We start from the raw sequence: 26,811 nt of genomic DNA on the forward strand, positions 1-26,811 counted from the left end.
TAAATTACTTCTATTAAAAAATCTTAAAGGGTAACTCTAATTAAAATACATTTTTGCTATTACACTCCTTATGGTAAATAAAAAATGTTTTTAATATACTTTGTTTAAAAAAAATATGAAGTTTTATAGGTTTTATTTGTGCTTAAAAAAAGCTCAAGAGCACATTTTCCCCCATCTCATACACAGACTTAGGACCGAGGTCCAAACACAGGAAGTGCAGCCTGGAGTGCTAAAGGGGTGTGTGTCCAGCCTCATCCAATCATAGCTCCTCTCACACTTAACTGCCATATGCTGTTGGTTGGACACACCCCCCTTTAGCACTCCAGGCTGCACTTCCTGTGTTTGAGCTTCGGTCCTAAGTCTGTGTATGAGATGGGGGGGAAATGTGCTCTGGAGCTTTTTTTTAAGCACAAATAAAACATAGAAAACTTCATTTTTTTTTTTTTTACCAAAGTATATTAGAAATCTTTTTTATTTACCATAAGGAGTGCAATAGCAAAAAGAATGATTTTCTCTTTGGAACACAGAGCTCTCTGCTGACATCACGAGCAAACAGTGCTCTCTGCTGACATCTCTGTCCATTTTAAGAACTGTCCAGAGAAGGAGAAAATCCCCATAGCAAACATATGCTGCTCTGGACAGTTCCTAAAATGCACAGAGGTGTCAGCAGAGAGCACTGTGCTCGTGATGTCAGCAGAGAGCTCTGTGTTCCAAAAAGAAAATAATTTCCTCTGTAGTATTCAGTAGCTAATAAGTACTGGAAGGCTTAAGACTTTTTAATGGAAGTAATTTACAAATCTGTTTAACCTTTTTGGCACCAGTTGATTTAAAAAAAAAAAAAAGTTTTCCCCTTTAAGATAATTTTGAGGATTAGTCAAATGTTACTGTCTACATCAGTGGTCCTCAAACTGTGGCCCTCCAGATGTTGCAAAACTACAACTCCCAGCATGCCTGGACAGCCAACGGCTGTCCAGGCATGCTGGGAATTGTAGTTTTGCAACATCTGGAGGGCCACAGTTTGGGGATCGCTGGTCTACATCTACCAGAGTAGTGCACCTAAATGTATGTATTATTCTATATGTTACACATCCACACTGTCTATCTGGTGTAGGAGGCCATTCCGGCACTTGTGGTCTGCTGCAGGCATCCTCCATTGTGGCACTTGTGGTCCGCTGCAGGCATCCTCCATTGTGGCACTTGTGGTCTGCTGCAGGCATCCTCCATTGTGGCACTTGTGGTCCGCTGCAGCCATCCTCCATTGTGGCACTTGTGGTCTGCTGCAGGCATCCTCCATTGTGGCACTTGTGGTCTGCTGCAGGCATCCTCCATTGTGGCACTTGTGGTCTGCTGCAGGCATCCTCCATTGTGGCACTTGTGGTCCGCTGCAGGCATCCTCCATTGTGGCACTTGTGGTCTGCTGCAGGCATCCTCCATTGTGGCACTTGTGGTCTGCTGCAGGCATCCTCCATTGTGGCACTTGTGGTCTGCTGCAGGCATCCTCCATTGTGGCACTTGTGGTCTGCTGCAGGCATCCTCCATTGTGGCACTTGTGGTCTGCTGCAGGCATCCTCCATTGTGGCACTTGTGGTCCGCTGCAGGTATCCTCCATTGTGGCACTTGTGGTCTGCTGCAGGCATCCTCCATTGTGGCACTTGTGGTCTGCTGCAGGCATCCTCCATTGTGGCACTTGTGGTCCGCTGCAGGCATCCTCCATTGTGGCACTTGTGGTCTGCTGCAGGCATCCTCCATTGTGGCACTTGTGGTCCGCTGCAGGCATCCTCCATTGTGGCACTTGTGGTCCGCTGCAGGCATCCCCATTGTATCCAGTTTATGCTGGGGATCGCTCATAGCAACAGACCACAAGTGCAGGATCCGCTACCCCCAAAATTGGGGTTTAGCATTTCCTGCCATTTGAAATCACGTTTTTTTTTTTGTTGTTGTTGTTCACGCACTGTATAGAATGGCGTTTTGTTTTTTTTGTGTGTTTTCGGACGAGCGGTCATTGATCTCTGTGGGGATGGTGGGGCCGGTGTATTTTGCGGCCTCTGTGAAATGTTAAGCTGGAGGAAAGGAGATTTACTTTCTAATGAGTCCATAGGAGGCCCTGGCTGCGGAGTAAAGGGATTCCATCACCACGGGGGTCCCGGCCGTGAATGGGAGACATAAAGACCCACACTTTATTTGTTCCCGAAATTAACTCTGTCGTTGCCCAAAAAAGGCTCAAATTAATGTCTGCTTTATAAAGAAGTCACCGACTAGTCTGAATAACCTAGCAATGGCTTACTCAAACCTCCAGTGTGTTTCCCAACCAAGGAGCCTCCAGCAGTTGCAAAACCACAACTCCCATCATGCCAGGACAGGGGTTTGTTACAGTGTGTCACCCCAGTAGTAAGGAGATTACATGAGGATGAGGTTTGTTACAGTGTGTCATCCCAGTAGTAAGGAGATTACATGAGGAGGAGGTTTGTTACAGTGTGTCATCCCAGTAGTAAGAAGATTACATGAGGAGGAGGTTTGTTACAGTGTGTCATCCCAGTAGTAAGGAGATTACATGAGGAAGAGGTTTGTTACAGTGTGTTGCCCCAGTAGTAAGGTGATTACATGAGGAGGCGGTTTGTTGCAGTGTGTCACCCAGTAGTAAGGGGATTACATGAGGAGGAGGTTTGTTACAGTGTGTCACCCCAGTAGTAAGGAGATTACATGAGGAGGAGGTTTGTTACAGTGTGTCACCCCAGGAGTAAGGAGATTACATGAGGAGGTTTGTTACAGTGTGTCACCCCAGTAGTAAGGAGATTACATGAGGAGGAGGTTTGTTACAGTGTCTCACCCCAGTAGTAAGGTGATTACATGAGGAGGAGGTTTTTACAATGTGTCACCCCAGTAGTAAGGTGATCACCTGAGGAGGGGGTTTGTTACAGTGTCTCACCCCAGTAGTAAGGTGATTACATGAGGAAGAGGTTTGTTACAGTGTGTCACAGTAGTAGTAATGTGATTATATGAGGAGGAGGTTTGTTACAGTGTGTCACCCCAGTAGTAAGTAGATTACATGAGGAGGAGGTTTGTCACCTCAGTAGTAAGGTGATTACATGAGGAGGAGGTTTGTTACAGTGTGTCACCCCTGTAGTAAGGAGATTACATGAGGAGGAGGTTTGTTACAGTGTGCCACCCCAGTAGTAAGGTGATTACATGAGGAGGGGGTTTGTTACAGTGTCTCACCACAGTAGTAAGGTGATTATATGAGGAGGAGGTTTGTTACAGTGTGTCACCCCAGTAGTAAGGAGATTACATGAGGAGGAGGTTTGTTACAGTGTGTCACCCCAGTAGTAAGGAGATTACATGAGGACGAAGGTTTGTTACAGTGTGTCACCCCAGTAGTAAGGAGATTACATGAGGAGGAGGTTTGTTACAGTGTGTCACCCCAGTAGTAAGGTGATTACATTAGGAGGTTTGTTACAGTGTGTCACCCCAGTAGTAAGAAGATTACATGAGGAGGAGGTTTGTAACAGTGTGTCACCCCAGTAGTAAGGAGATTACATGAGGAGGAGGTTTGTAACAGTGTGTCACCCCAGTAGTAAGGAGATTACATGAGGAGGAGGTTTGTAACAGTGTGTCACCCCAGTAGTAAGAAGATTACATGAGGAGGAGGTTTGTAACAGTGTGTCACCCCAGTAGTAAGGTGAGGAAGCAAAATATGTTTTCGCCTAGAGTGTAGTGTTGCCACCTTTCTTGCAAAAAAATACCGCCCATGCTAATTTGCATAATTCCTATATACACGTGACATCACAGGATATACTTATGTGGGGGAAATTTGTCCTATTCTGACCCCTATAATTTTTTTTATTTCTCCTTATACCGGTCTGTATGAGGGCTAATTTTTTGCGCCCCGATCTGTAGTTTGGAACAGTACCATTTTGATGTGTCTTTTTGATCACTTTTTTTTAACTAAATTCGGGAGCTGCAGTAAGTTACTAACTACAACTCCCAGCATGCCCTGATACAGCCTGTGGCTCAGCAGCTGCCCCCATACGTAAACTACAACTCCCAACATGTTGGACTATATAGTAATATATAGTATAGGTCAGTGTTTCCCAACCAGGGGTGCCTCCAGCTGTTGCAAAACTACAACTCCTAGCATGCCCGGACAGCCAACGGCTGTCCGGGCATGCTGGGAGTTGTAGTTTTGCAACAGCTGGAGGCACCCCTGGTTGGGAAACACTGGTATAGACTATGGTGCAACATACCGAGAGTTGGAGGATTGGTTGACCGGCCATTGCATTGCCAATAGTTTTAATATAAAAATAGTGGCAGGGTGGCCAAAATACCAGCCAGGTGACAACCCTACTAGGGGGGCAAAAATCCTTGCACCAGGCCTGGCCGGGGTCTCCTATGACTGGCACTAATGTTTGGTTGACAGCTATAGAGTGGTCCACATCGCGTACACATATTTATTGCTCTACTACTGGGTCCAAGCTGAAGGTCGTGGCTCCAGTGGCTGGCAGCTTGGCAGGTGCCCTATAGCTGTGCACCACGATCCTCCTGTTTCCTGTGACCGGGTTGCCATGGTAACCGGCACCTCCAGATCCTCCATTTTAGATCCTGTTGGTTTGTGGCTTGTTTTGACCACTTTTCTTGCGTTTTTTTTCCCCTTCAGATCCTCGCCTGGAACTTGTGGTACTTCTTCTGTTCTAGACCTCGGCCTCATTCCCGACATTGTAACATTACCGTTTTCTCTGACTGACTTACTGCTGACAACCTCAGGCCTGTTACTGACTTTATGAAGTTACCGTTTTCTCTGACTGACTTCCTGCTGACAACCTCAGGCCTGTTCCTGACTTGGTGAAGTTACTGTTTTCTCTGACTGACTTCCTGCTGACAACCTCAGGCCTGTTCCTGACTTTGTGAAGTTCCCGTTTTCCCTGACTGACTTCCTGCTGACAACCTCAGGCCTGTTCCTGACTTTGTGAAGTTACCGTTTTCTCTGACTGACTTCCTGCTGACAACCTCAGGCCTGTTCCTGACTTTGTGAAGTTACCATTTTCTCTGACTGACTTCCTGCTGACAACCTCAAGCCTGTTACTGACTTTGTGAAGTTACCGTTTTCTCTGACTGACTTCCTGCTGACAACCTCAGGCCTGTTCCTGACTTTGTGAAGTTCCCGTTTTCCCTGACTGACTTCCTGCTGACAACCTCAGGCCTGTTCCTGACTTTGTGAAGTTACCGTTTTCCCTGACTGACTTCCTGCTGACAACCTCAGGCCTGTTCCTGACTTTGTAAAGTTCCCGTTTTCCCTGACTGACTTCCTGCTGACAACCTCAGGCCTGTTCCTGACTTTGTGAAGTTACCGTTTTCTCTGACTGACTTCCTACTGACAACCTCAGGCCTGTTCCTGACTTTGTGAAGTTCCCATTTTCCCTGACTGACTTCCTGCTGACAACCTCAGGCCTGTTCCTGACTTTGTAAAGTTCCCGTTTTCCCTGACTGACTTCCTGCTGACAACCTCAGGCCTGTTCCTGACATTGTGAACTTACCGTTTTCCCTGACTGACTTCCTGCTGACAACCTCAGGCCTGTCCCTGACTTTGTGAAGTTACCGTTTTCTCTGACTGACTTCCTGCTGACAACCTCAGGCCTGTTCCTGACTTGGTGAAGTTACCGTTTTCTCTGACTGACTTCCTGCTGACAATCTCAGGCCTGTTCCTGACTTTGTGAAGTTACCGTTTTCTCTGACTGACTCCCTGCTGACAACCTCAGGCCTGTTCCTGACTTGGTGAAGTTACCGTTTTCTCTGACTGACTTCCTGCTGACAACCTCAGGCCTGTTCCTGACTTGGTGAAGTTACTGTTTTCTCTGACTGACTTCCTGCTGACAACCTCAAGCCTGTTACTGACTTTGTGAAGTTACCGTTTTCTCTGACTGACTTCCTGCTGACAACCTCAGGCCTGTTCCTGACTTGGTGAAGTTACTGTTTTCTCTGACTGACTTCCTGCTGACAACCTCAAGCCTGTTACTGACTTTGTGAAGTTACCGTTTTCTCTGACTGACTTCCTGCTGACAACCCCAGGCCTGTTCCTGACTTGGTGAAGTTACCGTTTTCTCTGACTGACTTCCTGCTGACAACCTCAGGCCTGTTCCTGACTTGGTGAAGTTACCGTTTTCTCTGACTGACTTCCTGCTGACAACCTCAGGCCTGTTCCTGACTTGGTGAAGTTACTGTTTTCTCTGACTGACTTCCTGCTGACAACCTCAAGCCTGTTACTGACTTTGTGAAGTTACCGTTTTCTCTGACTGACTTCCTGCTGACAACCTCAGGCCTGTTCCTGACTTGGTGAAGTTACTGTTTTCTCTGACTGACTTCCTGCTGACAACCTCAAGCCTGTTACTGACTTTGTGAAGTTACCGTTTTCTCTGACTGACTTCCTGCTGACAACCCCAGGCCTGTTCCTGACTTTGTGAAGTTACCGTTTTCTCCGACTGACTTCCTGCTGACAACCTCAGGCCTGTTCCTGACTTTGTGAAGTTACCGTTTTCCCTGACTGACTTCCTGCTGACAACCTCAGGCCTGTTCCTGACTTTGTGAAGTTACCGTTTTCTCTGACTGACTTCCTGCTGACAACCTCAGGCCTGTTCCTGACTTTATGAAGTTACCGTTTTCTCTGACTGATTTCCTGCTGACAACCTCAGGCCTGTTCCTGACTTTGTGAAGTTACCGTTTTCTCTGACTGACTTCCTGTTGACAACCTCAGGCCTGTTCCTGACTTTGTGAAGTTACCGTTTTCTCTGACTGACTTCCTGCTGACAACCTCAGGCCTGTTCCTTCTTGGTGAGGTTACTGTTTTCTCTGACTGACTTCCTGCTGACAACCTCAAGCCTGTTACTGACTTTGTGAAGTTATCGTTTCCTCTGACTGACTTCCTGCTGACAACCTCAGGCCTGTTCCTGACTTGGTGAAGTTACTGTTTTCTCTGACTGACTTCCTGCTGACAACCTCAAGCCTGTTACTGACTTTGTGAAGTTACCGTTTTCTCTGACTGACTTCCTGCTGACAACCTCAGGCCTGTTCCTGACTTGGTGAAGTTACCGTTTTCTCTGACTGACTTCCTGCTGACAACCTCAGGCCTGTTCCTGACTTGGTGAAGTTACTGTTTTCTCTGACTGACTTCCTGCTGACAACCTCAAGCCTGTTACTGACTTTGTGAAGTTACCGTTTTCTCTGACTGACTTCCTGCTGACAACCTCAGGCCTGTTCCTGACTTGGTGAAGTTACTGTTTTCTCTGACTGACTTCCTGCTGACAACCTCAAGCCTGTTACTGACTTTGTGAAGTTACCGTTTTCTCTGACTGACTTCCTGCTGACAACCCCAGGCCTGTTCCTGACTTGGTGAAGTTACCGTTTTCTCTGACTGACTTCCTGCTGACAACCTCAGGCCTGTTCCTGACTTGGTGAAGTTACCGTTTTCTCTGACTGACTTCCTGCTGACAACCTCAGGCCTGTTCCTGACTTGGTGAAGTTACTGTTTTCTCTGACTGACTTCCTGCTGACAACCTCAAGCCTGTTACTGACTTTGTGAAGTTACCGTTTTCTCTGACTGACTTCCTGCTGACAACCTCAGGCCTGTTCCTGACTTGGTGAAGTTACTGTTTTCTCTGACTGACTTCCTGCTGACAACCTCAAGCCTGTTACTGACTTTGTGAAGTTACCGTTTTCTCTGACTGACTTCCTGCTGACAACCCCAGGCCTGTTCCTGACTTTGTGAAGTTACCGTTTTCTCCGACTGACTTCCTGCTGACAACCTCAGGCCTGTTCCTGACTTTGTGAAGTTACCGTTTTCCCTGACTGACTTCCTGCTGACAACCTCAGGCCTGTTCCTGACTTTGTGAAGTTACCGTTTTCTCTGACTGACTTCCTGCTGACAACCTCAGGCCTGTTCCTGACTTTATGAAGTTACCGTTTTCTCTGACTGATTTCCTGCTGACAACCTCAGGCCTGTTCCTGACTTTGTGAAGTTACCGTTTTCTCTGACTGACTTCCTGTTGACAACCTCAGGCCTGTTCCTGACTTTGTGAAGTTACCGTTTTCTCTGACTGACTTCCTGCTGACAACCTCAGGCCTGTTCCTTCTTGGTGAGGTTACTGTTTTCTCTGACTGACTTCCTGCTGACAACCTCAAGCCTGTTACTGACTTTGTGAAGTTATCGTTTCCTCTGACTGACTTCCTGCTGACAACCTCAGGCCTGTTCCTGACTTGGTGAAGTTACTGTTTTCTCTGACTGACTTCCTGCTGACAACCTCAAGCCTGTTACTGACTTTGTGAAGTTACCGTTTTCTCTGACTGACTTCCTGCTGACAACCTCAGGCCTGTTACTGACTTTGTGAAGTTACCGTTTTCTCTGACTGACTTCCTGCTGACAACCTCAGGCCTGTTCCTGACTTGGTGAAGTTACTGTTTTCTCTGACTGACTTCCTGCTGACAACCTCAAGCCTGTTCCTGACTTTGTGAAGTTACTGTTTTCTCTGACTGACTTCCTGCGGACAAACTCAGGCCTGTTACTGACTTTGTGAAGTTACTGTTTTTTTCTGACTGACTTCCTGCTGACAACCTCAGGCCTGTTCCTGACTTTATGAAGTTACCGTTTTCTCTGACTGATTTCCTGCTGACAACCTCAGGCCTGTTCCTGACTTTGTGAAGTTACCGTTTTCTCTGACTGACTTCCTGTTGACAACTTCAGGCCTGTTCCTGACTTTGTGAAGTTCCCGTTTTCCCTTACTGACTTCCTGCTGACAACCTCAGGCCTGTTCCTGACTTTGTGAAGTTCCCGTTTTCCCTGACTGACTTCCTGCTGACAACCTCAGGCCTGTTCCTGACTTGGTGAAGTTACTGTTTTCTCTGACTGACTTCCTGCTGACAACCTCAAGCCTGTTCCTGACTTTGTGAAGTTACTGTTTTCTCTGACTGACTTCCTGCGGACAAACTCAGGCCTGTTACTGACTTTGTGAAGTTACCGTTTTCTCTGACTGACTTCCTGCTGACAACCTCAGGCCTGTTCCTGACTTTGTGAAGTTACCGTTTTCTCTGACTGACTTCCTGCTGACAACCTCAGGCCTGTACCTGACTTACATTTCCTTTGCGATACTACAGCTAATCTGAGACTTCTGAGAAGACCATGAACAGGGGAATTTCTGAAGCTTAGTCCACATTTTCGTACAGAGGTTGAGGGTTGAAAATCAGGGAATCCCTTAGACTCTGCACCCCAGAATCGCCAATGCAAATCGAATTGTGGCTTAGCGGGTCCACTCGCTCAAAGTATACAAGGATACCATCATGTAAACTTGGCAACACCAATATGGACCCCAGCTTGACCACACAAAGTTATCGTGTCTTATACAAGATAAAAAGATTTTCATGAGTATCCTTACATGCTGCAGGTGATTACCCCTCCTCCCCCGCTGCAGCACATCCCACCACCCCTGTGTGTTGATGTTTTTGACACTTGATGGAGGGATACTGCTTACACCAGGTGCTCCCGTCTTCCCCCCAGAGACGCCCAGCAGCCTTAATGCTTGTAAGGACATCTGCTCCCGATACCTCCTCCGCATCCGTAATGGGTTTTTGCAGGAGACAAAGTGATGATTAAGAGACTAAGATGAATTATAGACAGAAATAGATGCCTTCTCCTTAAGAAATAAGAAGCTGGAATAGTGAAGGAGCCGAATCTTCCTGGAGGACCCAAGGAGCGGCCATTGTTGATGAAAAATCCTATAGACATCCATTAAAGGGGTACTCCGGTGGGAAACAATTTTTTTAAAATCAACTGTTGCCAGAAAGTTATACAGACTTGTAAATTACATACATAGAGTAATCTTAATCCTTCCAGTACTTATCAGCTGCTGTATGCTCCAGAGGAAGTTGTGTAGATCTTTTCTGTCTGACCACAGTGCTCTCTGCTGACACCTCTGTCCATGTCTGGAACTGTCCAGAGCAGGAGGAGTTTTCTATGGGCATTTGCTCCTACTCTGGACAGTTCCTGACACAGACAGAGGTGTCAGCAGAGAGCACTGTGGTCAGACTGGAAAGAATATAACTTCCTCTGGAGCTTACAGCAGCTGATAAGTACTTGAAGTAATAAGATTTTTTAATAGAAGTAATTTACAAATCTGTTTAACTTTCTGGCACAAGTTGATTTAAAAAAATAAAATTTCCACCGAAGTACCCCTTTAATACAGTCACATCTTAGGCTAGGTTCACACTGCGTTATACAGTGACGTGTGCATCAATTGTTGAGCAGTGTCCGCATGACATATACATCAGGGGGAGTCTCCAGCGTATAGGTACGACGCATACGAAGTGGCATCCCTCATACATAGGGCCCCATGTTAAAGAAGCACTCCAGGGTTTTGTTTTTTCTTGCCCATATTATGCGCACTTACCATCACTAGTCCTATCGCCCCATTTGTTTCATTCCAGCACAGCTGCATCCATGTGATTCATTACTGTAACTGGGCCATGTGATCACAAGTCTGACCTACAAAAAATCAGTGTTTAATTATTTAAATGAAATAAAAAAAAATATATATATATGTGTGTGTGAAAACCTTTACTTTGCTTGGCCACCAAGTATGTGCAATAATTGTTTCACTACTTCACCCTAGACCACAAGGAATATAACCTCTTCATTGCCCTAGACCAGGCATAGGCAACCTTCAGCACTGCAGATGTTTTGGACTACATCTCCCATGATGCTTTGGCAGCATTTTGGTTGAAAGAGCATCATGGGAGATGTAGTCCAAAATATCTGCAGTGCCGAAGGTTGCCTATGTCTGCCCTAGACAACCAGAACATAACCCCTTTACCACCCTAGACCACCAGGGATGAAACCTCTTCACTACCCTAGACCACCAGGAATATAACCTCTTCACTGCCCTAGACTACCAGGAATATAACCTCTTCACTGCCCTAGACCACCAGGAATATAACCTCTTCACTGCCCTAGACTACCAGGAATATAACCTCTTCACTGCCCTAGACTACCAGGAATATAACCTCTTCACTGCCCTAGACTACCAGGAATATAACCTCTTCACTGCCCTAGACTACCAGGAATATAACCTCTTCACTGCCCTAGACTACCAGGAATATAACCTCTTCACTGCCCTAGACTACCAGGAATATAACCTCTTCACTGCCCTAGACTACCAGGAATATAACCTCTTCACTGCCCTAGACCACAAGGAATATAACCTCTTCACTGCCCTAGACTACCAGGAATATAACCTCTTCACTACCCTAGACTACCAGGAATATAACATCTTCATTGCCCTAGAGTACCAGGAATATAACCTCTTTACTGCCCTAGACCACCAGGAATATAACCTCTTTACTGCCCTAGACCACCAGGAATATAACCACTTCACTGCCCTAGACCACGAGGAATATAACCCCTTTACCACCCTAGACCACAAGGAATATAACCTCTTCACTGCTCTAGACCACCAGGAATATAACCTCTTCACTGCCCTCGACCACAAGGAATATAACCCCTCTTTACCACCGTAGACCACCAGGAATATGACCTTTTCACTGCTCTAGACCACCAGGAATATAACCTCTTTACTGCCCTAGACCACCAGGAATATTACTTCTTTACTGCGCTAAACCACCAGGAATAAAACCTCTTCACTGCTCTAGACCACCAGGAATATTACCTCTTTACTGTGCTAAACCACCAGGAATAAAACCTCTTCACTGCCCTAGACCACCAGGAATATAACCTCTTCACTGCCCTAGACCACCAGGAATATAACTTCTTCACTGCCCTAGACCACCAGGAATATAACCTCTTCACTGCCTTAGACCACCAGGAATATAACCTCTTCACTGCCCTAGACCACCAGGAATATAACCTCTTCACTACCCTAGACCAGAACATAACCCTTTTACCACTCTAGGCCACGAGCAATGTAACCTCTTCACTGCCCTAGACCACTAGGAATATAACCTCTTCACTGCCCTAGACCACCAGGAATATAACTTCTTCACTGCTCTAGACCACCAGGAATATAACCTCTTCACTGCCCTCGACCACAAGGAATATAACCCCTCTTTACAACCGTAGACCTCAAGGAATATGACCTATTCACTGCTCTAGACCACCAGGAATATAACCTCTTCACTGCCCTAGACCACCAGGAATATAACCTCTTTACTGAGCTAAACCACCAGGAATAAAACCTCTTCACTGCCCTAGACCACCAGGAATATAACTTCTTCACTGCTTTAGACCACCAGGAATATAACCTCTTCACTGCTCTAGACCACCAGGAATATAACCTCTTCACTGCCCTAGACCACCAGGAATATAACCTCTTCACTGCCTTAGACCACCAGGAATATAACCTCTTCACTGCCCTAGACCACCAGGAATATAACCTCTTCACTGCCCTAGACCACCAGGAATATAACCTCTTCAATGCCTTAGAACTCCAGGAATATAACCTCTTCACTGCCCTAGTCCACCAGGAATATAACCTCTTCACTGCCTTAGACCACCAGGAATATAACCTCTTCACTGACCTAGACCACCAGGAATATAACCTCTTCACTGCCTTAGACCACCAGGAATATAACCTCTTCACTGCCCTAGACCACCAGGAATATAACCTCTTCACTGCCTTAGACCACCAGTAATATAACCTATTCACTGCCCTAGACAACCATACATGTAACCTATTTACCACCCTAGGCCACCAGGTATATAACCCCTTTGCCACCATAGAGCACCAAGAATATTACCCCCTCCCCGTCCTAGACCACCAGAAATATAACCTTTTCAACACCCCAGACCACTATGAAAGTAACCCCTTCACCACCCTAGATAGATCACCAGGCATTTACTACTGACCCCTTCACTACCCTAGACCACCATGACCACCAGGGATGGCACTATTTACCTGTTTAGCCCCTGGTTTGGTAGCAAGTTATGATAGCACTAAATTATACTACGGTATTATACAGTCATTGTATAGTGGTATCAGAGGCGTAGCGTGGGGGGTGCAGGGGGGGCGGCCGCACCGGGCGCAACATCTGGGGGGGCGCTCGCACTTGCAGCTCTCTGCCCCTGCCTGGCTCACTCACTCTCTCTGCAGTGCTGGCTGTGTGAATCCGATCCGAGCCGCCGGGTCGCCGCCCACTGTGGAGGCAGTGGCTGATCCTGGGGGGGCGGAGGAGGCTCAATGGGGCAATTGCCCCCCCCCCCCCCGAGATTGTTGCCCCTCTTCCTGAACTATCGCATGGTGGAGTGGGAGCTGTCAGCTGTCCCGCTCCACCACCCCTTTCTCACGCCCGTCACCTTGCTATCACACGCCGCTGCTGCTCCATTCCTGCAGTCAGTGAGAGCCAATCACGGCAGGCCGGCGCGATGACATCACATCATCGCGCCGCGCCCGGAGATCACGTCCCCGCGGCTCTCACTGACTGCAGGGATGGAGCAGCCGCAGCGTGGGAGAAAGGTGACGGACGTGAGAAAGGGGAGGGAGGAGCAAATTATAAGTGAGAGGGGCAAATGATGAGTAAGGGGCACATGTCAGGGGGGCATTATATGTGGGGGCACATTACAGGACCCCCTCCCCCTGTCATGTGCCCCTCATATATAATACCCCATGTCCTGTGCCCCTCACATATAATGCCCCCCCTGACATGTGCCCTTCACATATAATGCCCCCTGTCCTGCCCCCTCAGGGGGCATTATATGTGAGGGGCATAGGACAGGGGACATTATAAGTCAGGGTGCCCCGGGTGCTGACAACCCACGCTGCGCCAATGGGTGGTATTTCTTTTAGTGAGTACATGATGGGCACATAATTACGTGTGCACTGTATGGGAGTATCATTTCTCATTATATGACAATTGGGATGACAATCGCACGTATACGCTTCATACCATTGGCGATGTGCTGGTGCCCCAAGCATGAAAACAACCCGGATATAACTGTTATGACGCGTTTTATCCATTTTGCCTCAACCCTCAGTCTTACATCTTCTTCATGTAAGTCCATCATTCAGCGCAAACATATATAAGAAATAGGTCTTCATGGTCCTTCCTCACATTTACTGTACATATCAATTTTAGCTTTGCCCGCAGCACGTTGGTGACATAATTTATACCGACATCTACATCCCAGTGCGTGATATGGCTGTAAAATTACAAGCAACTGCTCTCTGGTTCAGAAAGTTATGCAGATTTGTATCTTAATTCTTCCAGTACTTATCAGCTGCTGTATGCTCCACAGGAAGTTGTATAGTCTGACCACAGTGCTCTCTGCTGCCACCTCTGTCTGTGTCAGGAACTACATAGGCAAACCGCGCCCTGGCGTCACGAACATTTAGGGGTTAAAGGGCATTTCCAGGCAAAACCTATTTTTATATTTTTGAACTGGCTCTGGAAAGTTAAACAGATTTGTAAATTACTTCTATAAAAAAATCATAATCCTTCCAATAGTTATTAGCTTCTGAAGTTTTCTGTCTAACTGCTCAATGATGATGTCACGTCCCGGGAGCTTTGCATGATGGGAGAATATCCCCATAGGAGCTGCACAGCTCCCGGGACGTGAGTCATCAGAGAGCAGTTAGACAGAAAACAACAACCCAACTTCAGAAGCTAATAACAATTGGAAGGATTAAGATTTTTTAATAGAAGTAATTTACAAATCTGTTTAACTTTCCGGAGCCAGTTGATATATAAAAAAAAGTTTTGGCCTGGAATACCCCTTTAATAACATGTGCCCCTGGGCTACAAAATCTGCCCTGTACACCTCACATCGCACCCCCCGTGGCTCACCACAAATATTTTTCTTTTCTCAGTATCCTGGGAGAATAACTAAGTACATTTACTACACAATGTTTTTGCTATACTAGGTTCCCTGAGGGGGCCAGGGGCCCCTATGCTACCAGTGATCCAAATCAACTGGTCCCAGAAAGTTATACAGATTTGTAAATTACTTCTATATTAAAATCTTAATCCTTCCAGTACTTATCAGCTGCTGAATGCTCCACAGGAAGTTGTGAAGTTTTTTTTCCAGTCTGACCACAGTGCTCTCTGCTGCCACCTCTGTCCTTGTCAGGAACTGTCCTGAGTAGGAGCAAAATCCCAAAGCAAACCTCTACTCCTCCGGTCAGTTCCTGACATGGATAGAAGTGTCAGCAGAGAGCACTGTGGTCAGACTGGAAAGAACTACACAACTTCCTGTTAAGCATACAGCAGCGGATAAGTACTGGAAGGGTTTTTTACATAGAAGTAATTTTCAAATCTGTTTAACATTCTGAGTACCCCCTTTAAATCACTGTAAGAAGGCCATACTCACTAGTTGAGTGTTTCCCAACCAGGGTGCCTCCAGCTGCTGCAAAACTACAACTCCCAGCATGCACGGACAGCCTTCGGTTCCCTGAGGTGCCCTTTGGCAAACCAGGGGCCCCTATGCTGCCAGTGATTCAAATCAACTGGTCCCAGAAAGTTATACAGATTTGTAAATGACTTCTATATAAAAATCTTAATCCTTCCAGTACTTATCAGCTGCTGTATGCTCCACAGGAAGTTGTGAAGTTTTTTTTTCCAGTCTGACCACAGTGCTCTCTGCTGACACCTCTGTCCTTGTCAGGAACTGTCCTGAGTAGGAGCAAAATCCCAAAGCAAACCTCTCCTGCTCCGGACAGTTCCTGACATGGATAGAAGTGTCAGCAGAGAGCACTGTGGTCAGACTGGAAAGAACTACACAACTTCCTGTGAAGCATACAGCAGCGGATAAGTACTGGAAGGGTTAAGATTTTTTAAATTGAAGTAATTTACAAATCTGTTTAACATTCTGAGTAGAGATGAGCAAATTTACAGTAAATTCGATTCGTCACGAACTTCTCGGCTCGGCAGTTGATGACTTATCCTGCATAAATTAGTTCAGCTTTCAGGTGCTCCGGTGGGCTGGAAAAGGTGGATACAGTCCTAGAAAAGAGTCTCCTAGGACTGTATCCACCTTTTCCAGCCCACCGGAGCACCTGAAAGCTGAACTAATTTATGCAGGAAAAGCCATCAACTGCCGAGCCGAGAAGTTCGTGATGAATCGAATTTACTGTAAGTTCGCTCATCTCTAATTCTGAGTACCCCCTTTAAATCACTGTAAGAAGGCCATACTCACTAGTTGAGTGTTTCCCAACCAGGGTGCCTCCAGCTGCTGCAAAACTACAACTGCCAGCATGCCCGGACAGCCTTCGGCTGTCCGGGCATGCTGGGAGTTGTACTTTTGCAACAGCTGGAGGCACCCTGGTTGGGAAACACTGCCCTAGTTGCTGGTACAAGGGCAGGATGATAACTATGATGTAGATGGGTCATAGTGTTATATGGGGGGAGGTGGCAGAGGGGCCTAATGGTTAACCAGTAGATAAGGATTTGGCCTAATTTTCGGGCCGTTCTCAGGCTCCACAACCCCCGCACACAAAGGGCTGTCCCTAAAACCCGAGACACTTGGCACCTTGAATCCCATTGTTCATTGACTACAGATGATGCCAATCTGGGATGGTATAAAGCGGGGCACGTCTCGCTTCCTGGTAGAGACTCCTGAATTATTAACAGATCGTTCCCGAATACATAGGTCACTTTGTTACAGCTCTCGCCCCGGGGTCAGGGTGATTACGGGCGATGTTATTACTTGTCATATAATCTCGTTCTGAGGAACTCCGCAGCTCCGGCGACTTTCTGCTCTCATTAAAGATTTCAGCTCTTGGAGCGTCTCCTTATATTGATCCTGTAAATCGATGCATTTATTTAAGGTCATGTAAGGCCACGGAAGGTTGTACAGGGGTCACCCAGAGCAGATTAGAGCCACTACATGTATAGAGTGGTGCCATGTGACCGACTCGGTTATCGGGCACTGTAGTTGGCTCTGTTATCGGGCACTGTAGTTGGCTCTGTTATCGGGCACTGTAGTTGGCTCTGTTATCGGGCACTGTAGTTGGCTCTGTTATCGGGCACTGTAGTTGGCTCTGTTATCGGGCACTGTACTTGGCTCTGTTATCGGGCACTGTAGTTGGCTCTGTTATCGGGCACTGTAGTTGGCTCTGTTATCGGGCACTGTAGTTGGCTCTGTTATTGGGCACTGTATTTGCCTCTGTTATGGGGGCACTGTACTTGGTTCTGTTATGGAGGCACTGTGGCTGGTTCTGTTATGGGAGCACTGTGGCTGGTTCTGTTGTTGGGCACTGTAGGTGGCTCTGTTATCGGGCACTGTAGTTGGCTCTGTTATTGGGCACTGTAGTTGGCTCTGTTATTGGGCACTGTAGTTGGCTCTGTTATTGGGCACTGTATTTGCCTCTGTTATGGGGGCACTGTAGTTGGTTCTGTTATGGAGGCACTGTGGCTGGTTCTGTTATGAGGGCACTGTGCCTGGTTCTGTTATGGGAGCACTGTGGCTGGTTCTGTTGTTGGGCACTGTAGCTTCATCTCTTATTGGGAACTGTAACTAGTTCTGTTATGGGGAGCTTCGTAATTGGCTCTGTTATGGGGGCACTCTAGCTGGCTCTGTTTATAGGGTAACTCTAGTTTGTTCTCTTATAAGGCACTGTAGCTGGTTCTGTTATTCTGTACTCCAGTTTGCTCTGTTATTCGGCACTGTAGCAGCTGGTTCTGTTATTCAGCACTGTAGCTGGCTCTGTTATTAACTCTGTAGCTGGTTCTAATATTCAGCACTGTAGCTGGCTCTGTTATTAACTCTGTAGCTGGTTCTGATATTCAGCACTGTAGTTATTTCTGTTAATTGGCACTGTAGCTGGTTCTGTTATTCAGCGCTGTAGCTGGTTCTGATATTCAGCACTGTAGTTGGTTTTGTTATTCGGCACTGTAGCTGGTTCTGTTATTCAGCGCTGTAGCTAGTTCTGATATTCAGCACTGTAGCTGGTTCTGTTATTCGGCACTGTAGCTAGTTCTGATATTTGGCACTGTAGCTGGTTCTGTTATTCAGCACTGTAGCTGGTTCTGTTATTTTGCACTGTAGCTGGTTCTGTTATTTGGCACTGTAGCTGGTTCTGTTATTCAGCACTGTAGCTGGTTCTGTTATTCTGCACTGTAGCACGTTCTGATATTTGGCACTGTAGCTGGTTCTGTTGTTTGACACTGTAGCAGGTTCTGTTATTCAGCACTGTAGCTGGTTCTGTTATTCAACACTGTAGCTGGTTCTGTTATTCAGCACTGTAGCTGGTTCTGTTATTTGGCACTGACTGTAGCTGGTTCTGTTATTCAACACTATAGCTGGTTCTGTTATTCAGCACTATAGCTGGTTCTGTTATTCAGCACTGTAACTGGTTCTGATATTTAGCACTGTAGCTGGTTCTGTTATTCAGCACTGTAGCTGGTTCCAATATTCAGCACTGTAGCTGGTTCTGATATTCAGCACTGTTGCTGGTTCCAATATTCAGCACTGTAGCTGGTTCTGATATTCAGCACTGTAGCTGGTTCTGATATTCAGCACTGTAGCTGGTTCTAATATTCAGCACTGTAGCTGGTTCTGATATTCAGCACTGTAGCTGGTTCTGATATTCAGCACTGTAGCTGGTTATGATATTCAGCACTGTAGCTGGTTCTGATATTCAGCACTGTAGTTGGTTTTGTTATTCGGCACTGTAGCTGGTTCTGTTATTCAGCGCTGTAGCTAGTTCTGATATTCAGCACTGTAGCTGGTTCTGTTATTCAGCACAGTAGCTGGTTCTGTTATTCAGCACTGTAGCTGGTTCCGATATTCAGCACTGTAGCTGGTTCTGATATTCAGCACTGTAGCTAGTTCTAATATTCAGCACTGTAGCTGGTTCTGATATTCAGCACTGTAGCTGGTTCTGATATTCAGCACTGTTGCTGGTTCCAATATTCAGCACTGTAGCTGTTTCTGTTATTCAGCACTGTAGCTGTTTCTGTTATTCAGCACTGTAGCTGGTTCTGATATTCAGCACTGTAGCTGGTTCTGATATTCAGCACTGTAGCTGGTTCTAATATTCAGCACTGTAGCTGGTTCTGATATTCAGCACTGTAGCTGGTTCTGATATTCAGCACTGTAGCTGGTTATGATATTCAGCACTGTAGCTGGTTCTGATATTCAGCACTGTAGTTGGTTTTGTTATTCGGCACAGTAGCTGGTTCTGATATTCAGCACTGTAGTTGATTTTGTTATTCGGCACTGTAGCTGGTTCTGTTATTCAGCGCTGTAGCTAGTTCTGATATTCAGCACTGTAGCTGGTTCTGTTATTCGGCACAGTAGCTGGTTCTGTTATTCAGCACTGTAGCTGGTTCCGATATTCAGCACTGTAGCTGGTTCTGATATTCAGCACTGTAGCTAGTTCTAATATTCAGCACTGTAGCTGGTTCTGATATTCAGCACTGTAGCTGGTTCTGATATTCAGCACTGTTGCTGGTTCCAATATTCAGCACTGTAGCTGTTTCTGTTATTCAGCACTGTAGCTGTTTCTGTTATTCAGCACTGTAGCTGGTTCTGATATTCAGCACTGTAGCTGGTTCTGATATTCAGCACTGTAGCTGGTTCTGATATTCAGCACTGTAGCTGGTTCTGATATTCAGCACTGTAGCTGGTTCTGTTATTCAGCACTGTAGCTGGTTCTGTTATTCAGCGCTGTAGCTGGTTCTGTTATTCGGCACAGTAGCTGGTTCTGTTATTCAGCACTGTAGCTGGTTCCGATATTCAGCACTGTAGCTGGTTCTGATATTCAGCACTGTAGCTAGTTCTAATATTCAGCACTGTAGCTGGTTCTAATATTCAGCACTGTAGCTGGTTCTAATATTCAGCACTGTAGTGGTTCTAATATTCAGCACTGTAGCTGGTTCCGATATTCAGCACTGTAGCTGGTTCTAATATTCAGCACTGTAGCTGGTTCTGTTATTCAGCACTGTAGCTGGTTCTAATATTCAGCACTGTAGCTGGTTCTAATATTCAGCACTGTAGCTGGTTCTGATATTCAGCACTGTAGCTGGTTCTTATATTCAGCACTGTAGCTGGTTCTGATATTCAGCACTGTAGCTGGTTCTGATATTCAGCACTGTAGCTGGTTCTGTTATTCAGCACTGTAGCTGGTTCTAATATTCAGCACTGTAGCTGGTTCTAATATTCAGCACTGTAGCTGGTTCTGATATTCAGCACTGTAGCTGGTTCTGATATTCAGCACTGTAGCTGGTTATGATATTCAGCACTGTAGCTGGTTCTGATATTCAGCACTGTAGTTGGTTCTGTTATTCGGCACAGTAGCTGGTTCTGTTATTCAGCACTGTAGCTGGTTCCGATATTCAGCACTGTAGCTAGTTCTAATATTCAGCACTGTAGCTGGTTCCGATATTCAGCACTGTAGCTGGTTCTAATATTCAGCACTGTGGCTGGTTCTAATATTCAGCACTGTAGCTGGTTCCGATATTCAGCACTGTAGCTGGTTCTAATATTCAGCACTGTAGCTGGTTCTAATATTCAGCGCTGTAGCTAGTTCTAATATTCAGCACTGTAGCTGGTTCCGATATTCAGCACTGTAGCTGGTTCCGATATTCAGCACTGTAGCTGGTTCTAATATTCAGCACTGTAGCTGGTTCCGATATTCAGCGCTGTAGCTGGTTCCGATATTCAGCGCTGTAGCTGGTTCTAATATTCAACACTGTAGCTGGTTCTGATATTCAGCACTGTAGCTGGTTCTGATATTCAGCACTGTAGCTGGTTCTGATATTCAGCACTGTAGCTGGTTCTGATATTCAGCACTGTAGCTAGTTCTAATATTCAGCACTGTAGCTGGTTCCGATATTCAGCACTGTAGCTGGTTCTAATATTCAGCACTGTAGCTGGTTCTAATATTCAGCACTGTAGCTGGTTCTGATATTCAGCACTGTAGCTGGTTCTGATATTCAGCACTAGCTGGTTCTGATATTCAGCACTGTAGCTGGTTCTGATATTCAGCACTGTAGCTGGTTCTGATATTCAGCACTGTAGCTGGTTCTGATATTCAGCACTGTAGCTGGTTCTGATATTCAGCACTGTAGCTGGTTCTGATATTCAGCACTGTAGCTGGTTCTGATATTCAGCACTGTAGCTGGTTCTGATATTCAGCACTAGCTGGTTCTGATATTCAGCACTGTAGCTGGTTTTGTTATTCGGCACTGTAGCTGGTTCTGATATCATTATGCCAGTGTTTCTCAACCAGAGTGCCTCCAGCTGTTGCAAATCTACACCTTGGTTGGGAAACACTGGCGTGATGAGATGCTCTGCAGGATCCTCGCTGTGATGAGTCTATTTCCAGTTCTGCATTGTTTGTTGTGTTCCTTCCCGGTTTCCTCCCCTGTACTTATCCGGATAACTGATAGCATGAAACAAGCTTGTGCTGTTGTTTGCAGATATTCGGGGAGGAAAACAGCCAAAATTGTGATGATTAAAACAGGTCATCCATATTTAAGACCTGCACAGAGCAGCCCGAGGCAGAGCATCACTCCAGCCGTGCCTGTGTCATCCTATTTATAGAGCTCGCTTCAGCAGCAAGATCTCATTGTGTGAGGCAATCTGCACTTGGGTTAATGCTTCTGGCCATAAATTACAAGCCAAGGGACAAATAAGTGACAGGCTGGATACTATGTACCATGAAAAACAAATGGGAATGTTTGCCTCATTTATATCACTTTAACACTACTTTTATACTGCCTCCTATGTACAAGAATATAACAAGTATAATACTGCCTCCTATTTACAAGAATATACCTACTATAACACTGCCTCCTATATACAAGAATTTAACTACTATAATACTGCTCCTATGTACAAGAATATAACTACTATAATACTACTCCTATATACAAGAATCTACCAACTATAATACTGCCTCCTATGTACAAGAATACAAGTATAATACTGCCTCCTATATACAAGAATATACCTACTATAATATTGCCTCCTATATACATGAATATAACTACTATAATACTGCTCCTATGTACAAGAATATAACTACTATAATACTACTCCTATATACAAGAATATAACTACTATAATACTGCTCCTATATACTAGAATAAACCTACGATAATACTGCCTCCTATATACAAGAATATATCTACTATAATACTGCTCCTATATACAAGAATATAACTACTATAATACTGCTCCTATATACAAGAATATAACTACTATAATGCTGCTCATATATACAAGAATATAACTACTATAATACTGCTCCCTATATACAAGAATATAACTACTATAATACTGCTGTTACGCCGAGCGCTCCGGGTCCCCGCTCCTCCCCGGAGCGCTCGCTTCTCTCTCGCTACCGCAGCGCTCCGGGCAGCTCCACTGACCCGGTGCGCTGCGATACCGTCTCCAGCCGGGATGCGATTCGCGATGCGGGTAGCGCCCGCTCGCGATGCGCATCCCGGCTCCCGTACCTGACTCGCTCTCCGTCTGTCCTGTCCCGGCGCGCGCGGCCCCGCTCCCTAGGGCGCGCGCGCGCCGGGTCTCTGCGATTTAAAGGGCCACTGCGCCGCTGATTGGCGCAGTGGTTCCAATTAGTGTGTTCACCTGTGCACTCCCTACTTATACCTCACTTCCCCTTCACTCCCTCGCCGGATCTTGTTGCCATTGTGCCAGTGAAAGCGTTTCCTTGTGTGTTCCTAGCCTGTGTTCCAGACCTCCTGCCGTTGCCCCCGACTACGATCCTTGCTGCCTGCCCTGACCTTCTGCTACGTCCGACCTTGCTTCTGTCTACTCCCTTGTACCGCGCCTATCTTCAGCAGTCAGAGAGGTTGAGCTGTTGCTAGTGGATACGACCTGGTCACTACCGCCGCAGCAAGACCATCCCGCTTTGCGGCGGGCTCTGGTGAAAACCAGTAGTGACTTAGAACCGATCCACTAGCACGGTCCACGCCAATCCCTCTCTGGCACAGAGGATCCACTACCTGCCAGCCGGCATCGTGACAGTAGATCCGGCCATGGATCCCGCTGAAGTTCCTCTGCCAGTTGTCGCCGACCTCACCACGGTGGTCGCCCAGCAGTCACAACAGATAGCGCAACAAGGCCAACAGCTGTCTCAACTGACCGTGATGCTACAGCAGCTACTACCACAGCTTCAGCAATCATCTCCTCCGCCAGCTCCTGCACCTCCTCCGCAGCGAGTGGCCGCCTCTGGTCTACGACTATCCTTGCCGGATAAATTTGATGGGGACTCTAAGTTTTGCCGTGGCTTTCTTTCCCAATGTTCCCTGCACTTGGAGATGATGTCGGACCAGTTCCCTACTGAAAGGTCTAAGGTGGCTTTCGTAGTCAGCCTTCTGTCTGGAAAAGCTCTGTCATGGGCCACACCGCTCTGGGACCGCAATGACCCCGTCACTGCCTCTGTACACTCCTTCTTCTCGGAAATTCGAAGTGTCTTTGAGGAACCTGCCCGAGCCTCTTCTGCTGAGACTGCCCTGTTGAACCTGGTCCAGGGTAATTCTTCCGTTGGCGAGTACGCCGTACAATTCCGTACTCTTGCTTCAGAATTATCCTGGAATAATGAGGCCCTCTGCGCGACCTTTAAAAAAGGCCTATCCAGCAACATTAAAGATGTTCTGGCCGCACGAGAAATCCCTGCTAACCTACATGAACTCATCCATCTTGCCACTCGCATTGACATGCGTTTTTCCGAAAGGCGTCAGGAGCTCCGCCAGGATATGGACTTTGTTTGCACAAGGCGTTTTTTCTCCCCGGCTCCTCTCTCCTCTGGTCCCCTGCAATCCGTTCCTGTGCCTCCCGCCGTGGAGGCTATGCAGGTCGACCGGTCTCGCCTGACACCTCAAGAGAGGACACGACGCCGCATGGAGAATCTCTGCTTGTACTGTGCCAGTACCGAACACTTCCTGAAGGATTGTCCTATCCGTCCTCCCCGCCTGGAAAGACGTACGCTGACTCCGCACAAAGGTGAGACAGTCCTTGATGTCTACTCTGCTTCTCCACGTCTTACTGTGCCTGTGCGGATATCTGCCTCTGCCTTCTCCTTCTCTACTATGGCCTTCTTGGATTCCGGATCTGCAGGAAATTTTATTTTGGCCTCTCTCGTCAACAGGTTCAACATCCCAGTGACCAGTCTCGCCAGACCCCTCTACATCAATTGTGTAAACAATGAAAGATTGGACTGTACCATACGTTACCGCACGGAGCCCCTTCTAATGTGCATCGGACCTCATCACGAGAGGATTGAATTTTTGGTCCTTCCCAATTGCACTTCCGAAATCCTCCTTGGACTACCCTGGCTTCAACTCCATTCCCCAACCCTGGATTGGTCCTCTGGGGAGATCAAGAGTTGGGGGCCCTCTTGTTTCAAGGACTGCCTAAAACCGGTTCCCAGTACCCCTTGCCGTGACTCTGTGGTTCCCCCTGTAACCGGTCTCCCTAAGGCCTATATGGACTTTGCGGATGTTTTTTGCAAAAAACAAGCTGAGACTCTACCTCCTCACAGGCCTTATGATTGTCCTATTGACCTCCTCCCGGGCACTACTCCACCCCGGGGCAGAATCTATCCTCTGTCCGCCCCAGAGACTCTTGCTATGTCGGAGTATATCCAGGAAAATTTAAAAAAAGGCTTTATCCGTAAATCCTCCTCTCCTGCCGGAGCCGGATTTTTCTTTGTGTCCAAAAAAGATGGCTCTCTACGTCCTTGCATTGACTACCGCGGTCTTAATAAAATCACGGTAAAGAACCGCTACCCCCTACCTCTTATCTCTGAACTCTTTGATCGCCTCCAAGGTGCCCACATCTTTACCAAACTGGACTTAAGAGGTGCTTATAATCTCATCCGCATCAGAGAGGGGGATGAATGGAAAACGGCATTTAACACTAGAGATGGACACTTTGAGTATCTGGTCATGCCCTTTGGCCTGTGCAACGCCCCTGCCGTCTTCCAAGACTTTGTTAATGACATTTTTCGTGATCTCTTATACTCCTGTGTTGTTGTATATCTGGACGATATCCTGATTTTTTCTGCCAATCTAGAAGAACACCGCCAGCATGTCCGTATGGTTCTTCAGAGACTTCATGACAATCAACTTTATGCCAAGATAGAGAAATGTCTGTTTGAATGCCAATCTCTTCCTTTCCTAGGATACTTGGTCTCTGGCCAGGGACTACAAATGGATCCAGACAAACTCTCTGCCGTCTTAGATTGGCCACGCCCCTCCGGACTCCGTGCTATCCAACGTTTTTTGGGGTTCGCCAATTATTACAGGCAATTTATTCCACATTTTTCTACCGTTGTGGCCCCTATCGTGGCTTTAACCAAAAAAAATGCCAATCCCAAGTCTTGGCCTCCTCAAGCGGAAGACGCCTTCAAACGGCTCAAGTCTGCCTTTTCTTCGGCTCCCGTGCTCTCCAGACCTGACCCATCTAAACCCTTCCTATTGGAGGTTGATGCCTCCTCTGTAGGAGCTGGAGCGGTCCTTCTACAAAAAAATTCTTCCGGGCATGCTGTTACTTGTGGTTTTTTTTCTAGGACCTTCTCTCCGGCGGAGAGGAACTACTCCATCGGGGATCGAGAGCTTCTAGCCATTAAATTAGCACTTGAGGAATGGAGGCATCTGCTGGAGGGATCAAGATTTCCAGTTATTATTTACACCGATCACAAGAATCTCTCCTATCTCCAGTCTGCCCAACGGCTGAATCCTCGCCAGGCCAGGTGGTCTCTGTTCTTTGCCCGATTTAATTTTGAAATTCACTTTCGGCCTGCCGATAAGAACATTAGGGCCGATGCTCTCTCTCGTTCCTCGGATGCCTCGGAAGTTGAACTCTCTCCGCAACACATCATTCCTCCTGACTGCCTGATTTCCACTTCTCCAGCCTCCATCAGGCAAACTCCTCCAGGAAAGACCTTCGTCTCTCCACGCCAACGCCTCGGAATCCTCAAATGGGGTCACTCCTCCCATCTCGCAGGTCATGCAGGCATTAAGAAATCTGTGCAACTCATCTCTCGCTTCTATTGGTGGCCGACTCTGGAGACGGATGTCGTGGACTTTGTGCGAGCCTGCACTGTCTGTGCCCGGGATAAGACTCCTCGCCAGAAGCCCGCTGGTTTTCTTCATCCTCTGCCTGTCCCCGAACAGCCTTGGTCTCTGATTGGTATGGATTTTATTACAGACCTACCCCCATCCCGTGGCAACACTGTTGTTTGGGTGGTCGTTGATCGATTCTCCAAGATGGCACATTTCATCCCTCTTCCTGGTCTTCCTTCAGCGCCTCAGTTGGCTAAACAATTTTTTGTACACATTTTTCGTCTTCACGGGTTGCCCACACAGATAGTCTCGGATAGAGGCGTCCAATTCGTGTCAAAATTCTGGAGGGCTCTCTGTAAACAACTCAAGATTAAATTAAACTTTTCTTCTGCATATCATCCTCAATCCAATGGACAAGTAGAAAGAATTAACCAGGTCTTGGGTGATTATTTACGACATTTTGTTTCCTCCCGCCAGGATGATTGGGCAGATCTTCTACCATGGGCCGAATTCTCGTATAACTTTAGAGTCTCTGAATCTTCCTCCAAATCCCCATTTTTCGTGGTGTACGGCCGTCACCCTCTTCCCCCCCTCCCTACTCCCTTGCCCTCTGGTTTGCCCGCTGTAGATGAAGTGACTCGTGATCTTTCCACCATATGGAAAGAGACCCAAGATTCTCTTTTACAGGCTTCATCTCGCATGAAAAAGTTTGCCGATAAGAAAAGAAGAGCTCCCCCCATTTTTGCTCCAGGAGACAAGGTATGGCTCTCCGCTAAATATGTCCGCTTTCGT

The 26,811-nt window shown here is 46.8% G+C and overlaps 1 protein-coding gene across 1 annotated transcript in view; it reads left to right on the top strand.

Moving 5' to 3' along the window:
* LOC130357340 (involucrin-like) overlaps nt 1–26,811 on the top strand; it is a 49,014-nt gene that overhangs the window by 11,787 nt on the left and 10,416 nt on the right. Inside the window, exons 4-5 of the mRNA XM_056560026.1 lie at nt 8,044–8,120; nt 10,988–11,318. Of these exons, the coding sequence (XP_056416001.1) occupies nt 8,044–8,120; nt 10,988–11,318 (408 nt within the window). The remainder of the gene's footprint in view (nt 1–8,043; nt 8,121–10,987; nt 11,319–26,811) is intronic.

The sequence above is a fragment of the Hyla sarda genome, chromosome 2 (assembly GCF_029499605.1).
Source record: "Hyla sarda isolate aHylSar1 chromosome 2, aHylSar1.hap1, whole genome shotgun sequence".
Classification (NCBI taxonomy): domain Eukaryota; kingdom Metazoa; phylum Chordata; class Amphibia; order Anura; family Hylidae; genus Hyla; species Hyla sarda.